This window comes from Helicoverpa zea, chromosome 9 (assembly GCF_022581195.2).
Source record: "Helicoverpa zea isolate HzStark_Cry1AcR chromosome 9, ilHelZeax1.1, whole genome shotgun sequence".
Taxonomy (NCBI): domain Eukaryota; kingdom Metazoa; phylum Arthropoda; class Insecta; order Lepidoptera; family Noctuidae; genus Helicoverpa; species Helicoverpa zea.
In genome coordinates, this window is record NC_061460.1 from 1,902,732 (window position 1) to 1,926,909 (window position 24,178).

The window sequence follows — 24,178 nt, forward strand, 5'->3', positions numbered from 1 at the left end:
TTTTTGTTTACATAAGCGTTATTTTGTAGCTCAAATGACTGTACTCACATATGTATTAAATGATTCCTTTCTTTTATATTGAAATAGGTACCTACATACATACTACACCTGTCATGCACTTCGTATCCTACCATATTCAATCCAAGCATCATCCAACCAAGATTGATAACTCTCCTCAAATTCCCGCTGGGCGCGATTTGCGCTTAGCACACTTCAATTTTTCTCTAATTTTCTTTATATACACTGAATATTAAACCTTATATCCATACACTAAAGTCTTAATTCAAATACTCTTAGCACTGGTCATGCGTGTTCGTACGCAGTATCGAGAAAATTGGGCCCATTTTAAAAGAGTGATGGGACATTTATTCCGTTGGAACTATTCGCGATTTCGGATATTATTTTTATCGCCTTGTAAGGGTATTAGGTTCACCATAACAGTAATTTTGACGTATCTTAATGTTACATCGTGGCAATAAGCAGTGAGGGGTATCTTTGCATTTGCGTGTTATGAATTATGTTTCGACTAAAGTTGTGTTTATGAAGCAAGAAAGATATAGCTTATAACTTCTTTGGGGTTCGATATTTATAGCTACATTCACACCAAAATATATCAGCACTATAAACTTCTTCTACAAGAATACGTGTGTATTCAAAACTGATCTAATCTGGTTTTTGTGACTATGTGATAGCAAGAAATGACGATTTTCCAGGAAGAGGTAGCGAAGTTCAAGCTATCCGCGAAGACAGAAGAGGTTTACCTCTAGAATTGGCAGTCAGATGATTGCATGTATCATGTGATGAAATTCGATATTTATTTAGATATATTCCTATTTTTGGTATTATTCATCTTTTTTCGCAAATAAAAGTTCTTTCTTTGTAAAAAAGTTACATATATCCTATCATTCCTATATCGCAATATAAGCAGAAGCTACTTCAATATCAACAGAAATAACTCCGAATACAATACACTTGCTTGCAAGACACGGTTACATCTTATTCTCATAAATCCCGGGAACATTGCACGCCAGTGTATCAGCTACAAACTATGATCCCGGATCCCGCAAGACAATTGAAGGTGTCCCAGCTACACTATCTCTTCGGTTATGATTTTGGCACAAGGTGTGGGAAACAGCGACTAGACTATCTATATGTATATCTGTTCTTATATTATAAATCTGAATGAACCACCACTGGAACATCAGTTTCAGTCTAAAAAATAAATGATTTCGAAGAATTGAGAACCTCCTCCTTTTTGGGAAGTCGGTTAAAAAACCGCATTCAAATCGGTTCACCTGTTTAAAAGCTACAGTGCCTCAGACAATCGCACATATCTGTCAAACTTTTGACACCCCTCTTTTTCAAATTGACCGAAATCTTTTAAAGAAAGTCTAAAAGATTCCTTCGAGAGATCGTTACGTAAAGAATTAATAAACCTCTCATTTAATTCAATATGAAACATTACAAACTTGCAAACAAGTACGTTTAACCGACACCGGGAGAGTTGAAGCGGAGTTTTGATAACAATGCACTGTAATTATTAGCTGGTTGTTCTTTGGTAGAACTATTTCCTACTTATTACATAACTTTAGTCCAAATTGCTTCACACTGAAACCACTGTGTTTAACAAAACGGATAAGTTTTGATTACATTGCACTTTTGGGATAAGTTATTCTTCTTTGTAATTATTTACATTGTTAATTTATTTATGTAGCAATTTTTATACACTTATCCATTGCTCTATTGAGGGCAATAATCCAGCTAAGCTAAATGTGTTGAAGCTTTTGATTATTATTTTCTTTGAAGCAGGTTCATTGATTTCTCATCTAGTTAAGTGTAAAACGAATCATCCTGCAAAGAGAAAATTAAAACAAAGCATGTAAAAAAGATTGGTAAGTTTTTCAAGTAGGTACTTTTGAGTTTTAGTTTTTTCTTGGTTTTATTTTTACTAAGATATTTCTTTATAATTGTTGTAAATAGGAGGTATATAATATACATTTTGACCCAGAGTTATTTTCCCCACTTTTGAGGGTTGCAAACTTTGCAACCAAATGACCCCATGCATGTCGATATTTGACCCATACTTCCATGAACTATATAGGTAGATAAACTAAATATAGGTACTCAAAACCCGCTGAAAACTCACCCGTCGCACTCAACCCCTACAATTAACCATTGCAGTTAGAGGGGTGCAAGCTCGCTTCTGATAACAATGCACTCAAACGCAGTTCTGATTACATCTAGCGACCTCTCTATAGCTTCGCTCAACTGTTCAATACCTCGCTCGTATTATGACTTAATTAATTTGGTTTTCGGTGTGATTCGTAGGTTTAGATGTTAGTTAGGTCAAACATAGATAGTGTAAAGGTATGTTAACCGCACATCTCGCGTCAACATGAAGTCGGCAACAAGAATACAAAACGTACCTTAAGACGACCTGCTGCACGGTGGACCGATGATTTGATAATAATATTGGATACCCTGAAAATGAGGAATATCTATTGTTACTGCAAAGTAAAAAGGATTCTTTCGTCACTTTGTTGTCCATCTGTCTTTTAAGAAAATCCAGAATAAATCCAGGCATGCTTCCCTTGGTAAAAAGGAGTAAAAACATTATTAAATAAACATTTCCAGATACTCATAAAAAATTGAGTCCAACATTTACAGGAAAAAAATACATGTGGAATTGACACTTCTTTGTACAGATGACAACAAAGTCACGAACAGGTATTCGTTTTTATTTCCGCACAGAAAATTGTAAACAGACAAACACAATGCAAAGTTTTATCTGCAAAACAATTTGACGACTGCACAACTGCAGTAAATGCAGACTAATAATAAAAAGGCGTCTTTTATTTGCTAAGTGAAACAATGGTTGTTAGGAAAACAAGCAAATTTCCACTAAATTCACTTCATTAAAACAACGAATAGCAGTCTGTACCGAAATAGCGATAAGCTTCGTTGCTGTTTCACGGGAGGCGCGTTTTCGAAATGGAGTTTTGAGATGCGCTGTGATCGTGTAGGTTTTTGCCATGCGTTTTGAAAGACATGGCGGATTTCTTGTCTCTGAGTTACATTTTTATGGACGCAACGAAACTTTGATTTGATTCGATTTCTCATATAGGAGTCCAAGTGATTGATGTGAAACTAAATAGAATTGAATAATGTCATTACCGGATTCCTAAAAATACCATACTAAATATACCTACATACAGCAATGAAAACACAAAACTAACTACTACTTAATGGGCAATACTGCATCATTAGAAAAAACAATAAAACAGATGAACATGCATATTCTCAGAACTCAAGCAACATCAAGTTTCAGACCACACCCAGAATTCCTACCCCATTTCAAACATTCGCGTCCGGAACCCCAGTCTGTCGGAACTGCAAGTCAAGACGGTATCGCTGTTAGGAACTAAGTTAAAACTACGCGATTAACGCGAAAATTGATTTATAGTTCGCTATTGAGCGGGTTAAGCTACCTCTTGTTAGAGCTTGCCGTGGCTGTGTAAGCTGATTAATTTAGTAGGTCCTTATGTCCTTGTGTTTCTCCTAAGAAGAGGGGAGAATTTTAAGTGTTGTAGTAGGAGATGCCTGGTACTCAGCTGAATCCGGTTAGACTGGAAGCCGACCCCAACATAGTTGGGAAAAAGGCTCGGAGAATGAAGTCGGAGGTGCCTGGAACCTAAACCTGATAGGTACCTATTGTAAAGTTGAAGAGTTTGTTTGCTAATCTGAGGAACGCGCTAATCTCTGGAACTACTGGTTTCAGTGGAAGATAGCACATTTATTGATTAATACAATGGAATGAGGGTAAAACCGCTAGCGGAAGCTAGTGTTACCCTTATGACTTTTCGAGTTATTCACAGTATTATTAAGAGCTGTTATGAGTACACTAAGTATTTTAGAGATATCCTATTTGAATTTTTCCAGTACAGGCAACTTCAGGTCAGTGGTAACAGTTTTAAAGGAAAATCGTACTTATTACTATTTAGTTAAGGTTCATGACAGTTACCACTGATGTGCAGTCTACCGTACACTTCTGCGATTAGATTTTTTCCTAGTTTCTGGCAAAAAACTCGCTTGTTATTAACTACATCACCACTTCAAATTCAAACGGTCACAAAATTACCTCAATCATTTGCCACCGAAATGCTGACCGATCCAATTGTGCCCATACAAAGGTGTAGGTACACTGTACAGTGCACTGCCTAGTGCCTCATGCGTTGTAAACTATTCTGATTGTCAATTGTTATAGATCATTATAGCTCGATTGCTATAGAGAAGGCTCTTGGGTGTCCTATCAGCTACATATTAGATGTTGCAGTACCATTTCACTTGAAAAGGGTCTACGAAAATGTGACAGAATGTCATGTTTAGTAATACTTGTTTAATGTTTAAATGGTAAAAATTGTTAACGCGCACACTGTGCAGGCGCGCCAAACCGATCCACCGTGCAGCACGAGAAGGGGATGCGGGACGCGCGGGAGGAGGGCCGCTGGCCGCGTCGCTTCGCCGGGGCCGCGCGCCGCACTTTTTCGCCATCGGCACCGGACGAGTGCACACGTCGTGATTAACCTAATATTTTTGTATAACGCCAATCGCCACACGTCGTAACTATGAAACCTATGTAACTAATTACTTTCTTAAGAATATAAGCAGTTTGTACCAGAGGCACGCGTCGTTTCATTCATTTGGCGACCGTCTATGACAATATTTTCTAACTCAAAGAACCTACAATCTACGCCGAGCGGCGCGCAGCGGGCTAAGTGAGGACGGCGGCAACACGTGCAGCCAACGTGTCTCCGCGGACCACGCCGTACCACCACCACGAGTTCTACGAAGACGCAGACTACAACAGCAGGCGGCATCAGACGGCGGAGGTCTAACCCGAGGGAAGTTGCTCGTTTCCTATTATTTCCTATCCTTTTCCTAGTGTTTATTTGTGTGAATAGCCTAGCGGGCTTAGGTACTATTCGTTAATTAGCTTGCCTATATTCAAAATGGTACAAATTTTGCTTTTCTAGCCTACGACGCTATAGTGGGCGAGTCCATTATTTTTGTGCCGCGTTTTCTAACCTACGACGCTATAGTGGGCGAGTCCATTTTGTGCCGCGTGTGTGAAATTGCATAGCCTAAACTTAATTTCATTTAAATCGTGCATCCTAAACTACGTGTACGCCTAATTAATCTAAAAGCATCTATATTAATGCACCTAATAATTATTTATTGTACACACTAAAAGTGTACCTACGCCTAATGCACTATAAGCATATCTACCTAAGCATATTAATTTTGCAAATTGAGGTTTTGGTTCTAAGTATTTACCAAAATACATGCCTATTGCCTAATAAAAGTAAATTCCTAACTAGCGCAACAATTAATACAGTTATTATACCAAAGCTTGCCGACTATTTCAGTTGCGGTGAATGTGCATGTGCTTCGCTCAACCAACTGCTAGCTACCTGCAGCCTGTCTACTAATCGCAGCGCAGGTGCCTGGTGAGTGCTGCCTACTTCGTGCTGTCACAGCTTCAAAAGGTTACCGTGAGTTAGCGGCTTTGAGTTTCTATTGTAATCTGTGCCTACCCATTCATTGTTGCCTCTAAAGTGTTAGGTAGTTTATTCTTTTAACTAAATTTGTACCTAATTACAAAAAATATTGTGTTAGTGAGTTATTCAAAATGAGTGAAAGTGAAAAGTCAGAGATTCAAGTTCCTATTAGAAAACGTAGTGCCATCAAAGGCCAAGTTACAAAATTCTACAACTATTTACAAGAGATATCTAAAAATACTCCAATTAGTAGCTTGCAGTCTAAAGAAATTGTTTTAAAAATAGAGAAATTTCAAACTTTATTAAGTACATTTGATACCTTGCAAACTGAAATTGAATTGAATTGCTCAGATTTAGAGGAACAGTTAGCTGAGAGAGAATTAATTGAAGAAAATTTTCATAACTGTATCGCATTGGCTCAAGAAATAAATGAATCAGCGAGTGTTTCAAAAACTGAACATCAAAAGCATGAGTCAGAATATGGTAGTGTAAATAATAGTCAATGTAGTCATAGGTTTAGTTCAGTAAAATTGCCCACAATAAAATTGCCATATTTGATGGAAATTACCTTAAATGGCTGGAATTTAGAGACACTTTTGACAGTTTAATTAATAGTAATGAAAATATTCCTAACATAAACAAGTTTCATTATTTAAGGTCATCCTTAGAAGGAGGAGCACTAGTAGTTATCAAATAAATAGAATTCACATCTAACAATTATAAAGTAGCATGGGATTTAGTTTGTCAAAGATATAATAATAAAAATTTACTTATAAATAATCATTTAAAAGCATTATTTAATATAGAAGCCTTAACAAGAGAATCTCACAAAGCTTTAAGATTCTTAATTGATTTAGTTTCAAAAAACTTAAGAGCACTAAATACTTTAGGGCAGCCAACAGATAAATGGGATGCTTTAATTATTTATATGGTGTCCACAAAGCTAGATAGCACCACTAGTAGAAAGTGGGAAGAATTAAAAAATGGGTTACCAGAATTACCTACTTTAGAGCAATTCAATGATTTCTTGCGTAACAGGGCAGATGTTTTAGAAACAACACAAGTTCAAAATATAAGTAGGAATGATAATTATAAATCACAAGGTCCTAGGGAGCAAAAGTATTCTAATTCTAAGTCTTTTGTTAGTTCAATGAGTAACAACAATTCTTACAAAAAGTCATGTGATATTTGTCATGAAAGTCATCATTTGCATGCATGTTCAAAGTTTAATGATATGTCAACTGAAGCTAGGTTAGATACAGCCTTAAAGTTGAAATTATGTCTCAACTGTTTGCGAAGTGGACATACTGCAAAACATTGCTTCCTAAAAGGTTCCTTTTTTTTTTTTTTTTTCCTATATTCTACTGTAGGATGTAGTAGTAGTAGTTCAAATACAAATAATAATAACTTACCTTCAAATACTTTACCCACAACAATTTCAGCAGTCTCTGCAAGTCAGGTACTATTATGTACAGCTATAGTGGAAATTGTAAATCCTGAAAATAATATTTCTTACCGTGCTCGAGCTCTCCTTGACACAGGTAGTCAATCATCGTTTATTACAAATAAATTCAAAATAAAGCTAGGTCTACAGACACAATGTTCAAACCCAATACGTATCGCTGGCATTGGTAATGTGCAGTGTGACATTACAGAGAGGTGTAGTTTGAAATTATTTTCATGTATTGATAAATCATTTAACTTAGAAATGATGTGTTTAGTAGTACCACAAATAACTAGTAGTTTACCAACACTAAAAGTTGATGTTAAAAGTTTAGGGCTGCCGGCTAACATAATCCTTGCAGACCCTGAGTTCCATTGTCCCTCCGATATTGATATGTTATTGGGGGCAGACGTTTTTTGGGAAATAGTAGGTACCCAACAAATAGGATTGGGTAGACATCGGCCTATATTACAAAGCTCTAAGTTAGGCTGGCTAGTAACTGGCCCTATAGGAATAGGACAGTCTAATTTGTCACATGAAAATTCATATATTAATGTTTTAAATTGTAGTATTATAAAGGATGATATTCATGATTCATTACAAAGATTTTAGGAGGTAGAAGAATTGCCTTCAAATAAAATATCTTACACGCTTGAAGAACAAGCATGTGAAAACAGTTTTAAACAAAATACAAGTCGCTTGCCAAGTGGTAGGTTTTTAGTTAAAATGCCACTGAAAGAATCACCAGAGGAAGCATTAGGTGATTCATATAATATTGCCAAAAGGCGTTTTTTTAGTTTAGAAAACAAGTTAGATAAGAATCCTAATATTAAGAAACAATATGTAGATTTTATTAAAGAATATTTAGATTTAGGTCATTTGGAAGAAATAGAGCGTCCAAGGTTCGGTAATTATTTACCTCATCATGCAGTATTGCGTGAAAAAAGCGAAACAACAAAGTTAAGGGTAGTTTTTGATGCCTCAGTAAAAACAACCTCTGGAAAATCACTAAATGATATCCAGATGATAGGTCCAGTAATACAAAATGATTTATTTAATATTATGGTAAGGTTTCGTACTCACAAATTTGTTTTAACCGGTGACATAGAGAAAATGTATAGACAAATTTCTATTGATGAGTCACAACGTCATTTACAATTAATTTTGTGGAGGGAAGATACATCTCTACCACTTAAAGTTTTACAATTAAACACTGTAACATATGGTACAGCTTCAGCACCTTTCCTAAGTACTAGATGTCTATTGCAATTAGCTGAAGAATGTACAGATATGTCTATTGCTAATATAATTAAGAATGATTTTTATTATGATGACCTAAGTACTGGAGCATCTACAGAAGATGAACTATTGAAAATCTATAACTCTGTGACTGAAATATTAAGTTCAGCATCATTCCCATTACGCAAAATACGCACTAATTGTCCAAAAATATTTGAAAATGATGTAAATAATAATACATTAAATCTAACTAAACAGTCATGTGTACTAGGGTTGAATTGGTCACCTACAGTAGATTTGTTTACATTTCCTATAGACATAAATATAGATTCATTAAATATTACTAAGAGAACAATAATATCTACAACTTGTAAAATCTTTGACCCTTTAGGTGTCTTGTGTGCATGTATCATTACTGCCAAAATAATATTACAACAATTATGGAGCGCTAAGATAGACTGGAATGATTCAGTACCTGATGATATTAAGAATTCTTGGATTAAATTTACAAAAAACCTTTCAGATCTATCAAACATAAAATTGGAAAGAAATGTTATCTGTGACTTGCCAATATCAGTAGAGCTGCATTGTTTTGTAGATGCATCACAGAATGCATATAGTGCTTGTGTTTATTTAAGGACAACTAATAATAATAATCAAATTACAGTTAAGCTGTTATGTGCCAAGGCTCGAGTGGCTCCATTGAAGCCAACCACCATACCTCGCTTGGAGCTGTGTGGTGCCTTACTCGGAGCAAGGTTATGTGCAAAAGTTTTAGAGTCACTACGTTGTAATATTATCAGTAAAACTATTTGGACCGATTCAATGGTAGTACTTGGTTGGCTAAAGGTTCAATATAAGCATCTAAAACCTTTTGTTCGTAATAGAGTAAATGAGATCAATGAAATTACAGCAGACTATTCATGGCGACATGTGCCTACTGACTGTAACCCTGCTGACCTAGCCTCAAGAGGTGTAACTCCATCCACAACAGTTGCAGTCCTCATCCTTGTGGTGGGAGGGACCTTCATTTCTTAGAAGGGACCCAAGTGAGTGGCCTCAGCAAGGTGTACCAAATTTAGAATTACCAGAACTTAAAGTAATGGTTACTAGTATAGACACTAATTTTTTAGATTTTACTAGATATTCAAATTTTACTAAACTTAAAAGAATTATGGCCTATGTTAAATTACAATTTTGAAAAAATACATCCAATTATACTTGATGCCAAACATAGTTTTACTAAATTACTTATGAGACATGAGCATTTAAGGTTATTTCATGCCGGACCACAACTACTTTTATCTTCTATAAGAGAAGAATATTGGCCTATAGGTGGTAGGAACTTAGCTCGTAGTATTTTAAGAAAATGTGTAGTATGTATACGATTTAAAGGTTCAACCTATAATGGGTAACCTTCCTAATGTAAGGACAAATCCTAGTTTTCCTTTTTATTCATGTGGAACAGATTTTGCAGGTCCGTTCATGATTTCAAGTAGAAAAGGTAGAGGTAGTCGAGTATCAAAATGTTACCTTTGTTTATTTGTTTGTCTTACAACTAAAGCTGTTCACTTGGAGCTCGTTAGTGACCTTACTACTCAAGGTTTTTTAATGTGCCTTAGGAGATTTGTTTCGAGAAGGGGAAAACCTTACGAAATTTATTCAGATAATGGAAAAACATTTGTAGGGGCTAACAATGAATTGGGTAGAGTGCTTAAGTCTAGTCGCGAGGCTGTGACAGAGTATGGCAGTACTGAAGGCATTAGATTTAAATTTAGCCCTGCATATTCACCTCATTTTGGGGGTATTTGGGAAGCTGGGGTTAAATCATCCAAACATCATCTTAAGAGAATAGCTGGCAACGCAGCCTTAACATTTGAGGAACTTGCAACGTTGTTCACACAAATAGAGGCTATCCTAAATTCCCGTCCCCTATCTCCTCTCTCATCCGACCCAACCGATCTCCTACCCTTAACCCCTGGGCACTTCCTAATCGGGCGGCCACTCAAGTCGGTGCCGTCCTTGCTAATTGAAAAGTCTAGAGCTAACAGATACGAGCGTATAGAGCAGCTGCGGCAACAGTTTTGGGAGCGATGGCGCCGAGAGTACCTCGCCGAACTCCAACAGAGGACCAAGTGGCGGAGACCAGACCGGGAACTCAAAGTAGGCGACTTGGTCATCCTCAAAGAAGACAACCTACCTCCATTATGCTGGCGACTAGGCCGCATAACCAAACTTTACCAAGGACCAGATGGCGTCAGCAGAGTCGCCGACGTCCTCACATCGAGAGGGACTGTCAAGAGGGCAGTCCACAAGTTTTGCATCATACCTGGAGATGACATCGACCCAAATTCAACTGCTTGATAGCTGTGCTATCAAGGCCCGGGAGGATGTTAACGCGCACACTGTGCAGGCGCGCCAAACCGATCCACCGTGCAGCACGAGAAGGGGATGCGGGACGCGCGGGAGGAGGGCCGCTGGCCGCGTCGCTTCGCCGGGGCCGCGCGCCGGACTCTTTCGCCATCGGCACCGGACGAGTGCACACGTCGTGATTAACCTAATATTTTTGTATAACGCCAATCGCCACACGTCGTAACTATGAAACCTATGTAACTAATTACTTTCTTAAGAATATAAGCAGTTTGTACCAGAAGCACGCGTCGTTTCATTCAAAAATAATATTCTGTAATAGGTATGCTTTGTAATACGTTTTGAGCGATATAACACGTAACACAGATAAAATGACCTGCAGGCGGAAATAAAATAAAAACATGAACAGTAAAATTATTACAAACAATGTTTTTAATGTTATAATAGTAAAAAATATTTTTAACAAAATAAAAACAACAATAATATTTAACAATCCCTACCAATTACAGTACTGGGATTCTATAAAACTCGATCAACAACTCGCATTTCACTTCGATTCGTAATGTCATTTCATACTTTAGGGGAGGTAGGGGAGGGATGGGCACTTTTTCACAATTTATTGCATAAAAAATCAGATTTTACAGATCATTATCAACTTTTATTGCCATTTCTTATATTCGGCTAGATATAATGAAAGAGCTTTCCTAAAAATTACAATCAGTTTCAACATTACGAGATATTTAAACGGTTTTATTTAGCTCACCCCGTTTGTTTTATTATTTATTCTTGGATCAAATTTAGTAATTCAAATTTCACCCTCTTCCTGTCAACCGATTGGTCTGAAATTTTGTATACACCTTTAATTAAATCCAATATGGCCGCCGGCACAAAATGGCACAGCCCCCTCAATATGGGTATCAAATGAAAGGGCTACACAAGTAGAATACTGTCAGCAACCCCAGCGGGGCGCAACAGGGCCAAGGCCTGCCTGCACGTCGATTCTATAAAATTCGAACAACAACTCGCATTTCACTTCGCTATTCACTCTCACTTCGCATTCGATTCAGAACGACCTTGATTTTGCATTCTGTAAACATCACCTAATCACTTGCGAAGTGAAGTGAGCTCGACATCGACCAATGCTGTGCTAGTGACTTCCCCACTCGACAAAATGTCAACCGAGATTAATCAGTTTTTAATTTTATCAGTTTTGACACAGAATTTTAGCTAAATATGATGTTTTAGTTATAATTTGTTATTGTAAGGAATTTGAGGCAGCTTTTAAGTATAAAATAAACAGAAATCTCTAAATTCGTGCTGTGAATATAATCTATGCTTACCCTACGAAAAAAAATACTGACAGCGCCAATACCATTATTAATCTTCTTTCTCCTGCCCTGTTCCCAAATATTACTTGGGGTCGGCGCAATATGTCATTTTCTTCCATTTTCCCCTGTCACTCGTCATACTGACACTCACTCCCTTCCTATTCATATCATCTTTCAGGCAATCCATCCATCTTTTCTTAGGTCTTCCTCTTCCTCTCCATCCATCTACATTCATACTTAGCACACACTTTGTTGCATGCGTATCATCCCTCCTCATTACATGTCCATACCACGACAATCTTCTACTTCTCATCTTTTCTGTAACTGGCGCTACTTTCAGACTTCCTCTAATGTAATCATTCCTCACTTTATCCATTCTTGTAACACCACACATCCATCTCAGCATTCTCATTTCTGTTACATGCACTCTCTTCTCGTCCGTCTTTTTCAATGCCCAACACTCCGATCCATACAGGACGACAGGTCTAATGACGGATTTGTAAATTTTGCCCTTCAGTTTGAGGGGCATCCGCGGGTCACAAATAGCGCTAGTTACCTGTCGCCACTTCATCCATCCAGTATTGATCCGATGCGTAACGTCCCTGTTCACCTCACCGTCACTTTGGACGAGTGAACCAAGGTACCGGAAGTCGGAGCAAACTGGTAGGGGCATGCCGGCTAGGGTTATGGTCATGGGTCCCGAAATACCGCCAAAATCACAATGAAGGTATTCGGTTTTACTCCTGCTCACCTTTAAACCCACTGTCTCCAGTCTCAGCCGCCATGCCTCCAGTCTACTCTGGACCTCTGGCCCACTCTCCCCCACCAGAACAATGTCATCGGCGAAAAGCATACACCAGGGTGCCTCCTCCCGTATATCTGCCGTAAGCGCGTCCATTACAAGCAGGAAGAGATACGGGCTGAGGGCCGACCCCTGATGTAAGCCAACACCTACACTGAAGCTGGTGGTAGTGCCCGCTGCGGACCGGACTTCTGTACGGCATCTGCCGTACATCGCTCGGATCAACTGCACATACTTCCCTGGTATACCTTTCTCCTCAAGGGCCCACCACAAAACCTCACGAGGCACCCGGTCATATGCCTTCTCAAGGTCAACGAACACCATATGCAAGTTTTTGTGTGCACCCCTGTACTTTTCGCACAATTGGCGAATACAGAATATAGCGTCCGTTGTACTCCGACCAGGCATAAAACCGAATTGATTTCGTGCGATATCACTCTCTTCTCTCAGCCTCCTTTCAATAACTTTCTCCCACACTTTCATACTATGTGACATTAGCTTTATTCCTCTATAGTTGTTGCAATTCAACACATCACCCTTGTTCTTAAAAATGGGCACCAGGAAACTATTGCACCACTCGTCTGGTATAGTTTCCTCTTGCAACAATACCATTATTAATCTGTGGACAATATTTTCTTCTCTTCTGTCATAGAGGAAAGTAATATATCGGGTATCTTCTGTCTTCATATTGTGTTTAAGCTTGTTTGTTTTCGCCGGTTTTCGCCGTAATTGTGATAAAATCATGAAGTAATTTTATATTTCTTGTTATAAAGTTAAAAATAATATTAATTAAAGAAGTGTTTATTTTATTAATCCAACAATAATTTCAGTCCAAATGACAGGTCGTCTCACCCTTCGTCGGCTCAGGTTGAAACTCTGGTTGAGTTTATGGAGCAAAACCCTGGCCTGGCGAAGGGTTTCGTGAGAACGCAAAATGCCAGAGAGCGAAGTCGAAGCCAGTGGGAGGAATTAGCCGTGCGCTTAAACAGTATAGGTGGCACCATCAAAACCCACAAACAGTGGACCAAGGTTAGCAGTATTTTTTTTTGCAGCAGTATGTTAGAACCACTTCACATTCCTTAAAGCAAACCACTTATGCGATAGCCGATAGTCTTGGTTTCAAGTGTGTTCCTTGAATTCATAAATATTTTATTTTGATTTTATGTAATCTTTTTCAATTTTTGACCAAGAATATTGTGGAAATGGAGACAACTAATTTTCTTTTTAATTTTAAATAAATGTTTGATTGTAGTATTGGACTGACAAAAAAAGCGCCATTAAAAAAAAAGTTGCAGCACGCTCTGCTGCTAGGCGTAGGACTGGTGGTGGGGTGGAGGACGAAATGATGCTAACTGAGGTTGAGGAAAGGATTGTTGCTTTGTGTGGTGGTGAAAGCTTTTCCACAGGAGATGCACATTTAGGCATTCAGCCGTTTCCGGTAAGAAATTCAGAAATGCAATTGGTAAGTAATACTAGAAACACTCTGCAAGGTTTGCTGTCGTTTTTACAGCACCCATTTTTTTGTGGATTAGACCCTTTTTAGTGTTAAGTGAATTTTATATTAAATTTACCTTCCTGTTTCAGGAAAATGATACGCCGTCTCCATCACCCGAAGCACAACCTATATACAATACTAATGATGACAACGTAAGATATTTTTTAATTCATAATTTTATGGAATTCATTATTTTACACTCTTATCTAGCATTTTTTTTTATGTTAACTTATTATAGATTAATGTACCACAACAACAGCAGAGTCAGGCACGGCCTACTGAGGAATCAGCAGCTATTGTATTTTATGTAAGCTATTTTGTACTAAATATGTCTGTATATGATGTGTCTAGATTATATTCTATTAGTATCTATAAATATTGAAATTCATTTTATTATTACCAATATAATTGAAATAGTAATTCATCCTTGTAATAACCCTAATAATATTATAATCTTAATTTTATCCCACAAGGAAGATACCATTTTATCCAATTTACAGGATTCCGCCCTGATTGAGGACAGTCCAGCACCTCGAAATTACAGACCACCAGCTAGTGCAATTTCGAGAAAACTGTTTGCTTCCTCATCCAGCTCCATTGTTGGAACTAGCCAAAGCATTTTACGGGTATGTATCTATCTCTGAAATTCTAAGTGCTTTAATATTATTTACTGTGTCACTTGGAATTGTCGATATTTAATTTCAATATTAGGAAGTGGGCCTTTTTAAGATTGTTTCTGTTGTTTCAGAATAACCAGTTAGACAACACTCCTCCTCCAAATCCTCATGTTTATCATCCCAGCCTGTCCCCTCCAACTGTAACACTTTCCCATACGCCCACACCTTCACCTTCACGCCGTGGTTCCACCCCAGTAGCCTCCCCAGTCATTCCAAGAACTGCGGCTTCATCATGTAGGTAAAAAATACATTTAAACAGCATTCTCTACCATTAGATCGAGAATTTTAAAATGTAAATATTTATCTTTTTAGTTTCACGTCACACAGCTTCAGTGGCTTCACCTTCTCGGCGCTCTAGGACAGTTCGTGGTAGTCGAGGTGGTTCTGTGTGTAAGTACAAACTAAAAATAACCATCAAAACAATTTTTGAGACAAATCACAACGAAAGGCAGCTATTTATTTAAGAGTTTTTATTAACGCATGTAGTAATAGGTGTTCTCTTTTCAGCACGTCACACGTCTTCAGTTGCTGCTCTTCCACCATCACAACGGCGAACGGAATTCTCCTCCATGACTGAGAGATTCCTGAGGTTGGAAGAACAGCAGCTGGAGATACAAAGATTGAATACGCAGATCATGCAGTCCTTTCTGGAGAGGAGTGCAGAGAGGGACAGAATTTTTGCTGAAGCTGTAGCTGCAGTCGGTCAAGGGCTGCAAGCATTGGCAGAGGCCGTCAACAGAGATAGGAATTCTCCTCCATGACTGAGAGATTCCTGAGGTTGGAAGAACAGCAGCTGGAGATACAAAGATTGAATACGCAGATCATGCAGTCCTTTCTGGAGAGGAGTGCAGAGAGGGACAGAATTTTTAGATTAAAGTTGTCTCAAAAGGGATTCAGCGTTTGGCTTCGGCCTAAACTAAACTTCGAGGTCCTAAACTAGGTAAATTGTTATAGGTGGTTGAACAATAAATAAGCTAATTTACATAAGTTTATTTTTTTATTTTTTTCAACCAAAACAAAATAAACATCAGCTAAGATTATTGAAAGAATATTTAAAATTGGTCCAGTAGTTTTTGAGTTTATCCATTACAACCAAACAAACAAAGTTTTCCTCTTTATAATATTAGTATAGATACATATTGTCACACCCAGACCACGGCCAACAAGCATGCTCATCACACAAATGTCGACCGAACCGGGAATCGAACCCAAGACCTCTGGTTCAGCAATCCGGCATAGTTAATTGTGGCTGACTTAGTAATTTAGAAGCCAACATACATTTTTGGGCCGAATAATGATAATAAAAAGAAGTCTATTTAATTAGCACCCATTAATTATGACGTGAACGCCAAAGCCCATTCACGAAGTTTCGCCTTCGTAATTGACCTAAAGCTAAATCGGCGTTGGATGGTAAATCTCTAGTTTGCCTCCTTGTTGCTTCAGCAATTATTTCAAGCTCTTCTACTCTTTCTTCCTCGGAAATAGAGATTGCCGGAATTCCCGCGCGATTGCACATGTTGTGCAAAACACAACATGCAATTACTATTTTTGCAACTACATCTGGATGGTAGTCGAGTACTCTGTGTACTAATAAGCACCTAAATCGTCCTTTTAGGAGGCCTATTGTTCTCTCAACTGAGTTGCGAGCAGTTGAATGACGCTTATTGTAATAAGCTTCAGGGGAATTCTCTTCAGCGCCACTAATTGGCGTCATGAGGTAGGCACGCTGAGCATATCCTGAATCACCTGAAAAAAAAATAACTATGTAGTTTTTATACTTAGTAATTAGGCTTATATTCTGAAGCAGGGTCAGGAAAGGATCTACTTACCGAGCAAAACTACTTCTTCACCAGCATTTGTTAATGCCTCTAAATGGTCTTTGATAGCACTATAATTAAAAATGAAGCTATCGTGAGTAGCTCCTCCATATGTGGGATCCACGTGTAAAATATTTAAATCTGCATCTGTTATCTGAAAAAGAAATAAATTACAATGACTCTATTATACCTAATTATAATTGATTACAACATTGAAATCCATTTTACCAATTGCACATTTCTTGCATGGTAGCCTTTGCGGCAGTAAAACCGTTCTTCGTTCTCTGCTGGTCTCTTCATTGCCACCAGAGTGCCATCAATACAGCCTATGGTGGCTGGAAACCCAAACCTTTTGTAGAACCTGTAATTTACAATAATCACTAACATGATCAACTGTAAAAATAAAAGGGTCAGTTTAATTATAATAATATTAAAATTATATTATATCTAGGTACTAACCTTTCTTTTAAAATTTGCCTTTCTTGCTGATTTTGAGGAAACCTTATATATTTTTTTACTACGGCCGGATTGTTCAGAGCTTCCACTACTTCATTTATGCAACGAGATGCAGACGGTTGCGATAAATAAGTTCTGATGCCCTCTTTAATAACCTTATGGTAACTGCCACTAGCCAAGAATGATAAAGTACATAGTATCTGTGAAACAATAAATCAATAAAAAATGTAATACCTACTTTATCTGGATTTAGTGAAAACAAAATTGAGACCAATTTGGTTATTTTCATGCTTAAGAGAATACCAATATTATAACTGAAGTACAGAGGCTTTTGAAAACATATCAGCTGGCGGGGAAACCACATAAAGGGAATACTCCTTATTAAGAACTAAGTGTTTTTCTTATTATTGTGTGCTTGATTACAATTTTTCAACTATAAACTGTGTCAATACTTACTTTTACACGAGTTGTAAGTCCTTTGCCTCGACGTTTTGTGGGCTTTATCAGGGGCAGTAAATCAGACTCCAGTTGGTCAATTAGCTCCTTTGACAATCTATATATGCTCACATAGTCATCATCGCGAGTTAATAAAGGTAAACTACGAATTCTAGCAGATTGTTGACGCTTTTCTAAATTATCTAAAGCATGAGCTTCTTCTAATAAAGATTTAAGCAAAAACATTCTAGCCATCGTTAAATGTAGGCACTTAATCACTTTAAAACACTTAGAACTTTATTTAAACACTATTTTAAATATAATAGTCTCTAGATCAAGTTGGCAACGGTACCTGAAACAAGATTCTATAAAGGATTTTTCGCGCAGATTTATAACCTCACAAATTTTCACTGACGAAGAAAAGCCTCCCTACCATAGAGAGCATTGGACACTTTTGACTTAGTTTATGAAAAAAAAATCGGTAAAAAAACTTTTAAGTTAAACGGTTTTATCTTATGTGCACTGAAAACTAGAAAATAAAAAATAGTTACTTACCTGTCAACCTACGTAGGTGGTCCCGGTCATATTAGACTAAAATAAAAACGTGGGGCCCATTAACTATTGCTGTAGTACTCTCTTCTAAAGGTATAATAGGTGTGGATTGCATCGACTTACTATAATTGTAACTGGAGATTTTGACAATCAATAATTAATAATAGAAAATACACATACCTTTCATTAGTTTTCTCTTTATAACGATCCGAAACCGCAACAAAATATTTAAGTACTTTTACGAGTGTTTGTTCTTGACAACTCACAGAAATGACAGATAGTCTATGGATGAACACCGTTACCAGTCGGTAACGTAAACTACCCAATTAAAAAAAAACAAAACTATGATCAGAAATCAGAATAAAAGGACCCCCCTTTTATTCTGATTTGATCATGTCTCCCAACTGCCCATCTCTCCCCTACCTCCCCTATAGATAGACAGATTTTGACAAATCTGTCAAAATCTCGACTTTGATTTAGTTCTACTTGTCAACACGCTCGATAGTGAAGCGCTAGTGTAGTTTGACAATGTCAATCACGAAACTTTAAGGTAGAATTCCGTGGGTCGCGATTGTCGCAGCCGCGCGCGACAAAAGTCAACCTATGAAAATGTATGGCACCGCTGCCGAGGGCTGCGACAGTCGCGCGCGGACGACGAATTTCGTGAGCCGCTCGCGGCCGTACGCTTCTCAACATGGTCTAGCGCTTAATAACATCTATAGAATTTTAGTAAAACCAGAATTAAAATTTTGACAATGCCGCGAGCAGCTTACGAAATTCGTCGGCCGCGCGCGACTGTCACGGGCCTCGACAACGGTGCCATACATTTTCAAAGGTTGACTATTGTCGCGTCCACGGAATTCTACCTTTAGATCGAAGTCGAAGTGAGAGTGATGTCGAAGTGAGTTGTGATATTTTATAGAATCGACATGCAGGTCTGACCAAATATCCGAGAACATCGGAACTCCAAAACTACATTTCCCATAAAATAAAAATATTTAGTATTCACATGGAAACACGAACAGCATGGAAATCAAATCTGTCTGTTCCCAGAATTCGATACTGCACAAATAAAATAAACAAAAAAAAAATAGCTGTATTCAAAAAACACTGATAATAATGAAAACCGGGTTTTCATTAGCGGAATCGTATTACGTTCGCAAACGTAGCTTCGGGCGAAAATAAAATAAAATATACCCATACTTGTATGGTAAATCGATTGTCACTGTCTGTTTGTATTTCAAAAGAATTTCTTAATTTTCATTTTTTTTTGTGAAATCATCAAATGACCCCTCTCTCTGTGGGTGACGTGACGGAGTGTCAGACTCTTACTGACGATAACCATGTTTCTTCTTAAGCCTTTATGTACCAGCGCCGCGGTAACTCTTTCGAACAATTCCGCAGCTCTAAACCGATATACCTACCTCATATTGAAACAGAAAAAATCAAATCCTTTCGATTTCAAGTTATTTAGGCATCAAAAAACATGAAACTTTTAAAATACTTTAGACATAATAGGTACTTTAGACATGCTATATAGGTACATAGACATATTGAAGGATACATTATTATTTCTCAAGACTATTTTGTCATCCACTTCCCTAGAAACGTGGACATAACCCAATGAAACAGCTAGTATATAAAATAAAAAAAAAAAAACAAAAAAAAAATCTGCCAACATTGGTAGACGACGAAATGTGGAAAACAAAGCTGGCACAATCAGGATCAAGCCTTATTTACCGACTCTGGCCTAATTGATACAGGGTCGGCTGTGAAAGGATAGAGGTTGGGGCTCTGAAAACGGCGGGTGATTGATGACGCGGTGCGAATTGTGACTGTCACTGTCTTTGGGTGAGAAATCTTATTAGGTGACGGTTTTGCTTGGTTTGTGGGTTTTTTGGGGTAGTTTGTGTGAGTGGCTATTTTTGACGGACAGGCTTCAAAGGTATATAAATGATTAATGTCATAAAAACTGGTGTGTGATATTGTATTTTCCTAAAATTGTATTTTTTCTATATAATTTTGGTTGTTAAATGGTAGTGGTAAACATCATGATATGAAATAGCGGTCATCACAATAACCATAAAAATCTTCGAATCGACGTCATGAAAAAGGATGCTTTATCATTTTGCGCAAAGAAAACACTAGCCTCAAAAAACTATAAACATTTCATTTATTGATTTTTCTCTTGAGTCTTACAGAAAGAAAACGCCACATCATTTCATATCGAAAGTTCGAGTACCAAAAAATATGACCCACCTACAGTCGATATTTTCCAACAGGAACGTCGTATCTGGTAAATTTATCGCGATCTATGTGGCTCCAAGCGGGCATTACAGTTCGTTAGATCGTATCATATCTATATCAGTGTTACCTACACGTTACGCGTATCAGAACTGACAGTTCACTGTTGTTTGTCCTCTTTACAAAGGGAAGTAACACCGAGACGAACAAAGGAAAATGGACCCTATCTAGGAAAAGTAAGGGTCAGTTTCCAATGTGGTGTAAACAAAGGATTTTTCCACAGAATCGGTGAAAATTATAGCCGTGAATATTTTTTTGTATGAAATGAGACGTGTCGCGTACACTATAAAGATATTCGAAGTATTTACCGTGTTACGTAAAAGGGTGTTAAGTTCTGCTTTTCGAGTAAAGAAGACGGATCACAATCCATACAAAATTGCCCCACGTCCTATAACAATAGGACGTATCTCAAAAAAAAGACAAAAATGTTAAAAAAAATATGGCATACTCTCTAACTTATTTTTTTTACACCTTCATACGAAAAAATTGCTTTAAAAATTGTTCAGGCGCTGTTATGAAAACATCGTTCGTAAGATTATTTATGGACCATTTTTTTAAATTATTTTTTTGTTTGATAGGGTATACCTCACAGGTGGTCCCATAATCATCAGGTCAGGATCTGATGACGGAAACCCTGAGAAATTCAGGGCAACTTTTGAAAGTTGTAGGCATGTGCAGGATAAAAACTTAACAATGATGATTTATTTTTGCCTTTTTGTTACAAGCATAGTTGTCACTATCTGCATTAGTGGAAAGTTCTCATCAATACGATTAATATAAGACTAAATACGAGGTAGTTTACATATTCAGTTGTCGAGTTCCCTCGACTTTCTCTGGTCTCCATCGTCAGGTCAGCTCCAAACCTTCACTATTGCAAAGGTCTATTCAATACAAATAATATAAGCCCAAACACGAGGTCGTTTCCATATTCAGTTGTCGAGTTCCCTCGACCTTCTTTCGTCTCCATCATCAGGTCTGCTCCAGACCTTCACTGTTGCATAGTGTTATCAGACTTATCATCATTGTTAAGTTTTTATCCTGCACATGCCTACAACTTTCAAAAGTTGCCCTGGATTTCTCAGGGTTTCCATCATCAGATCCTGACCTGATGATTATGGAACCACCTGTGAGGTATACCCTATCAAACAAAAAAATAATGAAACAAAATATTCCATAAATAATCTTATTAACGATGTTTTCATAACAGCGCCTGAACAATTTTTAAAGCAGTTTTTTCGTATGAAGGTGTAAAAAAAATAAGTTAGAGAGTATGGCATATTTTTTTACACATTTTTATCTTTTTTTTGAGATACGTCACATTGTTATAGGACGTGGGGCAATTTTGATCCATCTTCTTTTCGGAAAATATAGGGGTCCTTGCTTTGAATACTAAAAGGGAAGGTTATGTACGAGCGTGCCGACTTGAGTACCTGGATATTAGTATTTTTGCAGAATTCTTACAGACTCCTTGGCCGATTTACGTGACTTTTATTTCATTCGGTTTAGGAGGTATCTCGAATTTTTCAAGACCCTATTGATTAAACACGAATACTACCTACTACTACTACTACTAATATATATTTATAAGGAATCATATTTCTAGAAACCTTTTTCTTAATCTGTATTTTAACACTCACAGTATCGATAAATGAATTCCTAGAAAAAATAAACAGTACGAAACATAATGACATTACAAAAGAAACACTTTGATCAAAGACAAACAGAATTGTATACGCAAAAAAAAAAGTTTTTCAATTTTTCTCTGAAACTCAATTTTTACGCTTTGTAATACACGTGTTCTATTGATATTTTATTTCGTTCAACAAGGGATGAAAATCCATTTTCTGTACTACTCGATATTTTCATACTTTTCTCTCAATTTTCAGACAAATCTGAATATAAATAAACAGTAGTCATTTTCATTAAAGACTTAAATCATTAAAGCATATTTTTATTTTTACCTTTAAATATTTACAGTTTCAAAAGACCAAAATTACAGTTATTTAAAAGGCTCTTTGTAAATCAGTATTTAAATAATTCAGAACTCTTCCTTAATAAATTGAATGTATCTGAAAATGATACCTTTACGTAAACTACGATTCATTTTTTCCCGAGGGCATGGTTGCTTGTACCAAGAATAATATTGAAGATAATTATCATGATTTTACTTTAATAAATTAATTGATGTATTCTTTTCTGAGAATGTCGAGAAATTCATATTTTAAAGGATGCTTATTAATTGTGTAAAGTGACGCTGTAGTTAATTATATAATTCATTATCTGTGTTTTAAGGTACAAGCATATCCATTAAACGATATAGTGTTACTATGTAACTCTAGTGGCCCGCGGTACATGCTTCGCTACGTATTAAGTCCACCACCAGTTTGACCGATTTCGTGCATACTTCACATAAACTATCTACTAAATAGTCCGAATAAAACCTGAACATTTGGTTGGGATAGGTGAGACAGTTCTTACGTTATAAAACTACAACGAAACGTGGCATTAATTTTTACATAAATAGGTAAGTATATAGATTTGCACACAAAGTTTTCAGTTTCGCGGACATGTTAGAAATGTTCGCATGTAATTTTTTACTATTTGTTAGACCAAGTAGACCGAAAGAGACATTTGTGTACTTCACTAGATGCGACACGGTCCACTGTTTGGCAGAATTCCGCCTTAAGGTTTGATTTCACCAACGTATTGCTGCAGTCTCCATACAGTATCAATAAACAGTTCACAATAGAAACAGTTCGTTTTAAACCTTCTAATCCCCAAAGAACGGACGGCAAAAAAGTCAACCAAGTAGCGAGAGAAAAATGTTGCCAGATTAATTGTTTTCCCACAGACTTGGGAAAGTGGTTGTGAGACTGGAACTCTTTTATTGCTTTTTTTGAACATGTCTAGAAAAAAGAATACTGGCTCTCTTAAGCGAAGTATTAAGGTACTTTATGAAGACCTAAAATGATGACTGTAAATAGTCCACTTTATATTTAATGTAGTGTTATGAGCACCTCAAATTCGTAGTTTAGACTCAAACAATAAAAATAACTTCCATAAATAGAATTTCTTGCTCAAAACGAACATAAAATTTATGTTTCACATATAAAATTGAAATAAAAAAAAACCTTATAGTAATAACAGTACAATCGCTAAGCAATAAAATAAATGAAATTTCCAAATTTTACGATTTACCGATATTCAATAGGATAAACGTGGGGTTTCTCTCGTAAAAGTAAATTTTATTGTTTTTAATGTACCCTTAAGACTATTGGGGATATTTTCAAGAATATAAAATGAAATTCATATTTGGGATATGTAAGTGTGACTATTGAATACATTATTTTAGGGTACAGTGTTATTTTTCTACTGAGTAGAAATGTTAACTCTACTGGAACTAATCATATATTAAACAAATTTCAGTTTCTCTATTCATCGCAACGATCGGAGCTCTTGGACCTCCAAAAATCGAAATATACGAAATCCGCGAAAACCGAAACGGTATTGAACTCAAAAATTTAAATTCTAACACAAAAAATAGCCAAAGAGCCGATCCTTTACTCAAATTGCTTAGAGGACCAAAATCTGAGAATCAAGCAGCTAACTTTGGTAAAAAACTGTTGGGGAAACTCAAATCTCTGAAAGGTGATGACAAGACCGCAAGACTGGGTGATGATACTCATATTTATATTCTGAAT

General features: G+C 37.0%; 3 protein-coding genes, 1 long non-coding RNA gene and 1 pseudogene across 4 annotated transcripts; all 5 read left to right on the top strand.

Moving 5' to 3' along the window:
• Positions 1–4,424: 4,424 nt before the first annotated feature.
• On the top strand, positions 4,425–5,025 carry LOC124633305. The gene is made up of 2 exons (XR_006984727.1): positions 4,425–4,636; positions 4,738–5,025. It is a non-coding gene; the product is annotated as an uncharacterized LOC124633305 (long non-coding RNA).
• A 664-nt stretch (positions 5,026–5,689) lies between these two features.
• On the top strand, positions 5,690–7,579 carry LOC124633067 (annotated as a pseudogene).
• On the top strand, positions 7,001–9,356 carry LOC124633306. The gene is made up of 2 exons (XM_047168479.1): positions 7,001–7,883; positions 8,175–9,356. Exons 1-2 carry the CDS (start codon positions 7,729–7,731, stop codon positions 9,277–9,279), a joined length of 1,260 nt encoding a protein of 419 aa, XP_047024435.1. The 5' UTR covers positions 7,001–7,728; the 3' UTR covers positions 9,280–9,356.
• Positions 9,357–9,452: 96 nt separating this feature from the next.
• Positions 9,453–10,894, top strand: LOC124633456. The gene has a single exon (XM_047168684.1). The coding sequence runs from the start codon at positions 9,649–9,651 to the stop codon at positions 10,603–10,605; it is 957 nt and encodes a 318-aa protein (XP_047024640.1). The 5' UTR covers positions 9,453–9,648; the 3' UTR covers positions 10,606–10,894.
• A 2,820-nt stretch (positions 10,895–13,714) lies between these two features.
• On the top strand, positions 13,715–15,900 carry LOC124633511. Its single transcript, XM_047168759.1, has 8 exons — positions 13,715–13,770; positions 13,994–14,179; positions 14,326–14,388; positions 14,475–14,543; positions 14,737–14,862; positions 14,985–15,147; positions 15,226–15,303; positions 15,421–15,900. Exons 2-8 carry the CDS (start codon positions 14,084–14,086, stop codon positions 15,672–15,674), a joined length of 849 nt encoding a protein of 282 aa, XP_047024715.1. The 5' UTR covers positions 13,715–13,770; positions 13,994–14,083; the 3' UTR covers positions 15,675–15,900.
• The last annotated feature ends 8,278 nt before the right edge of the window (positions 15,901–24,178 follow it).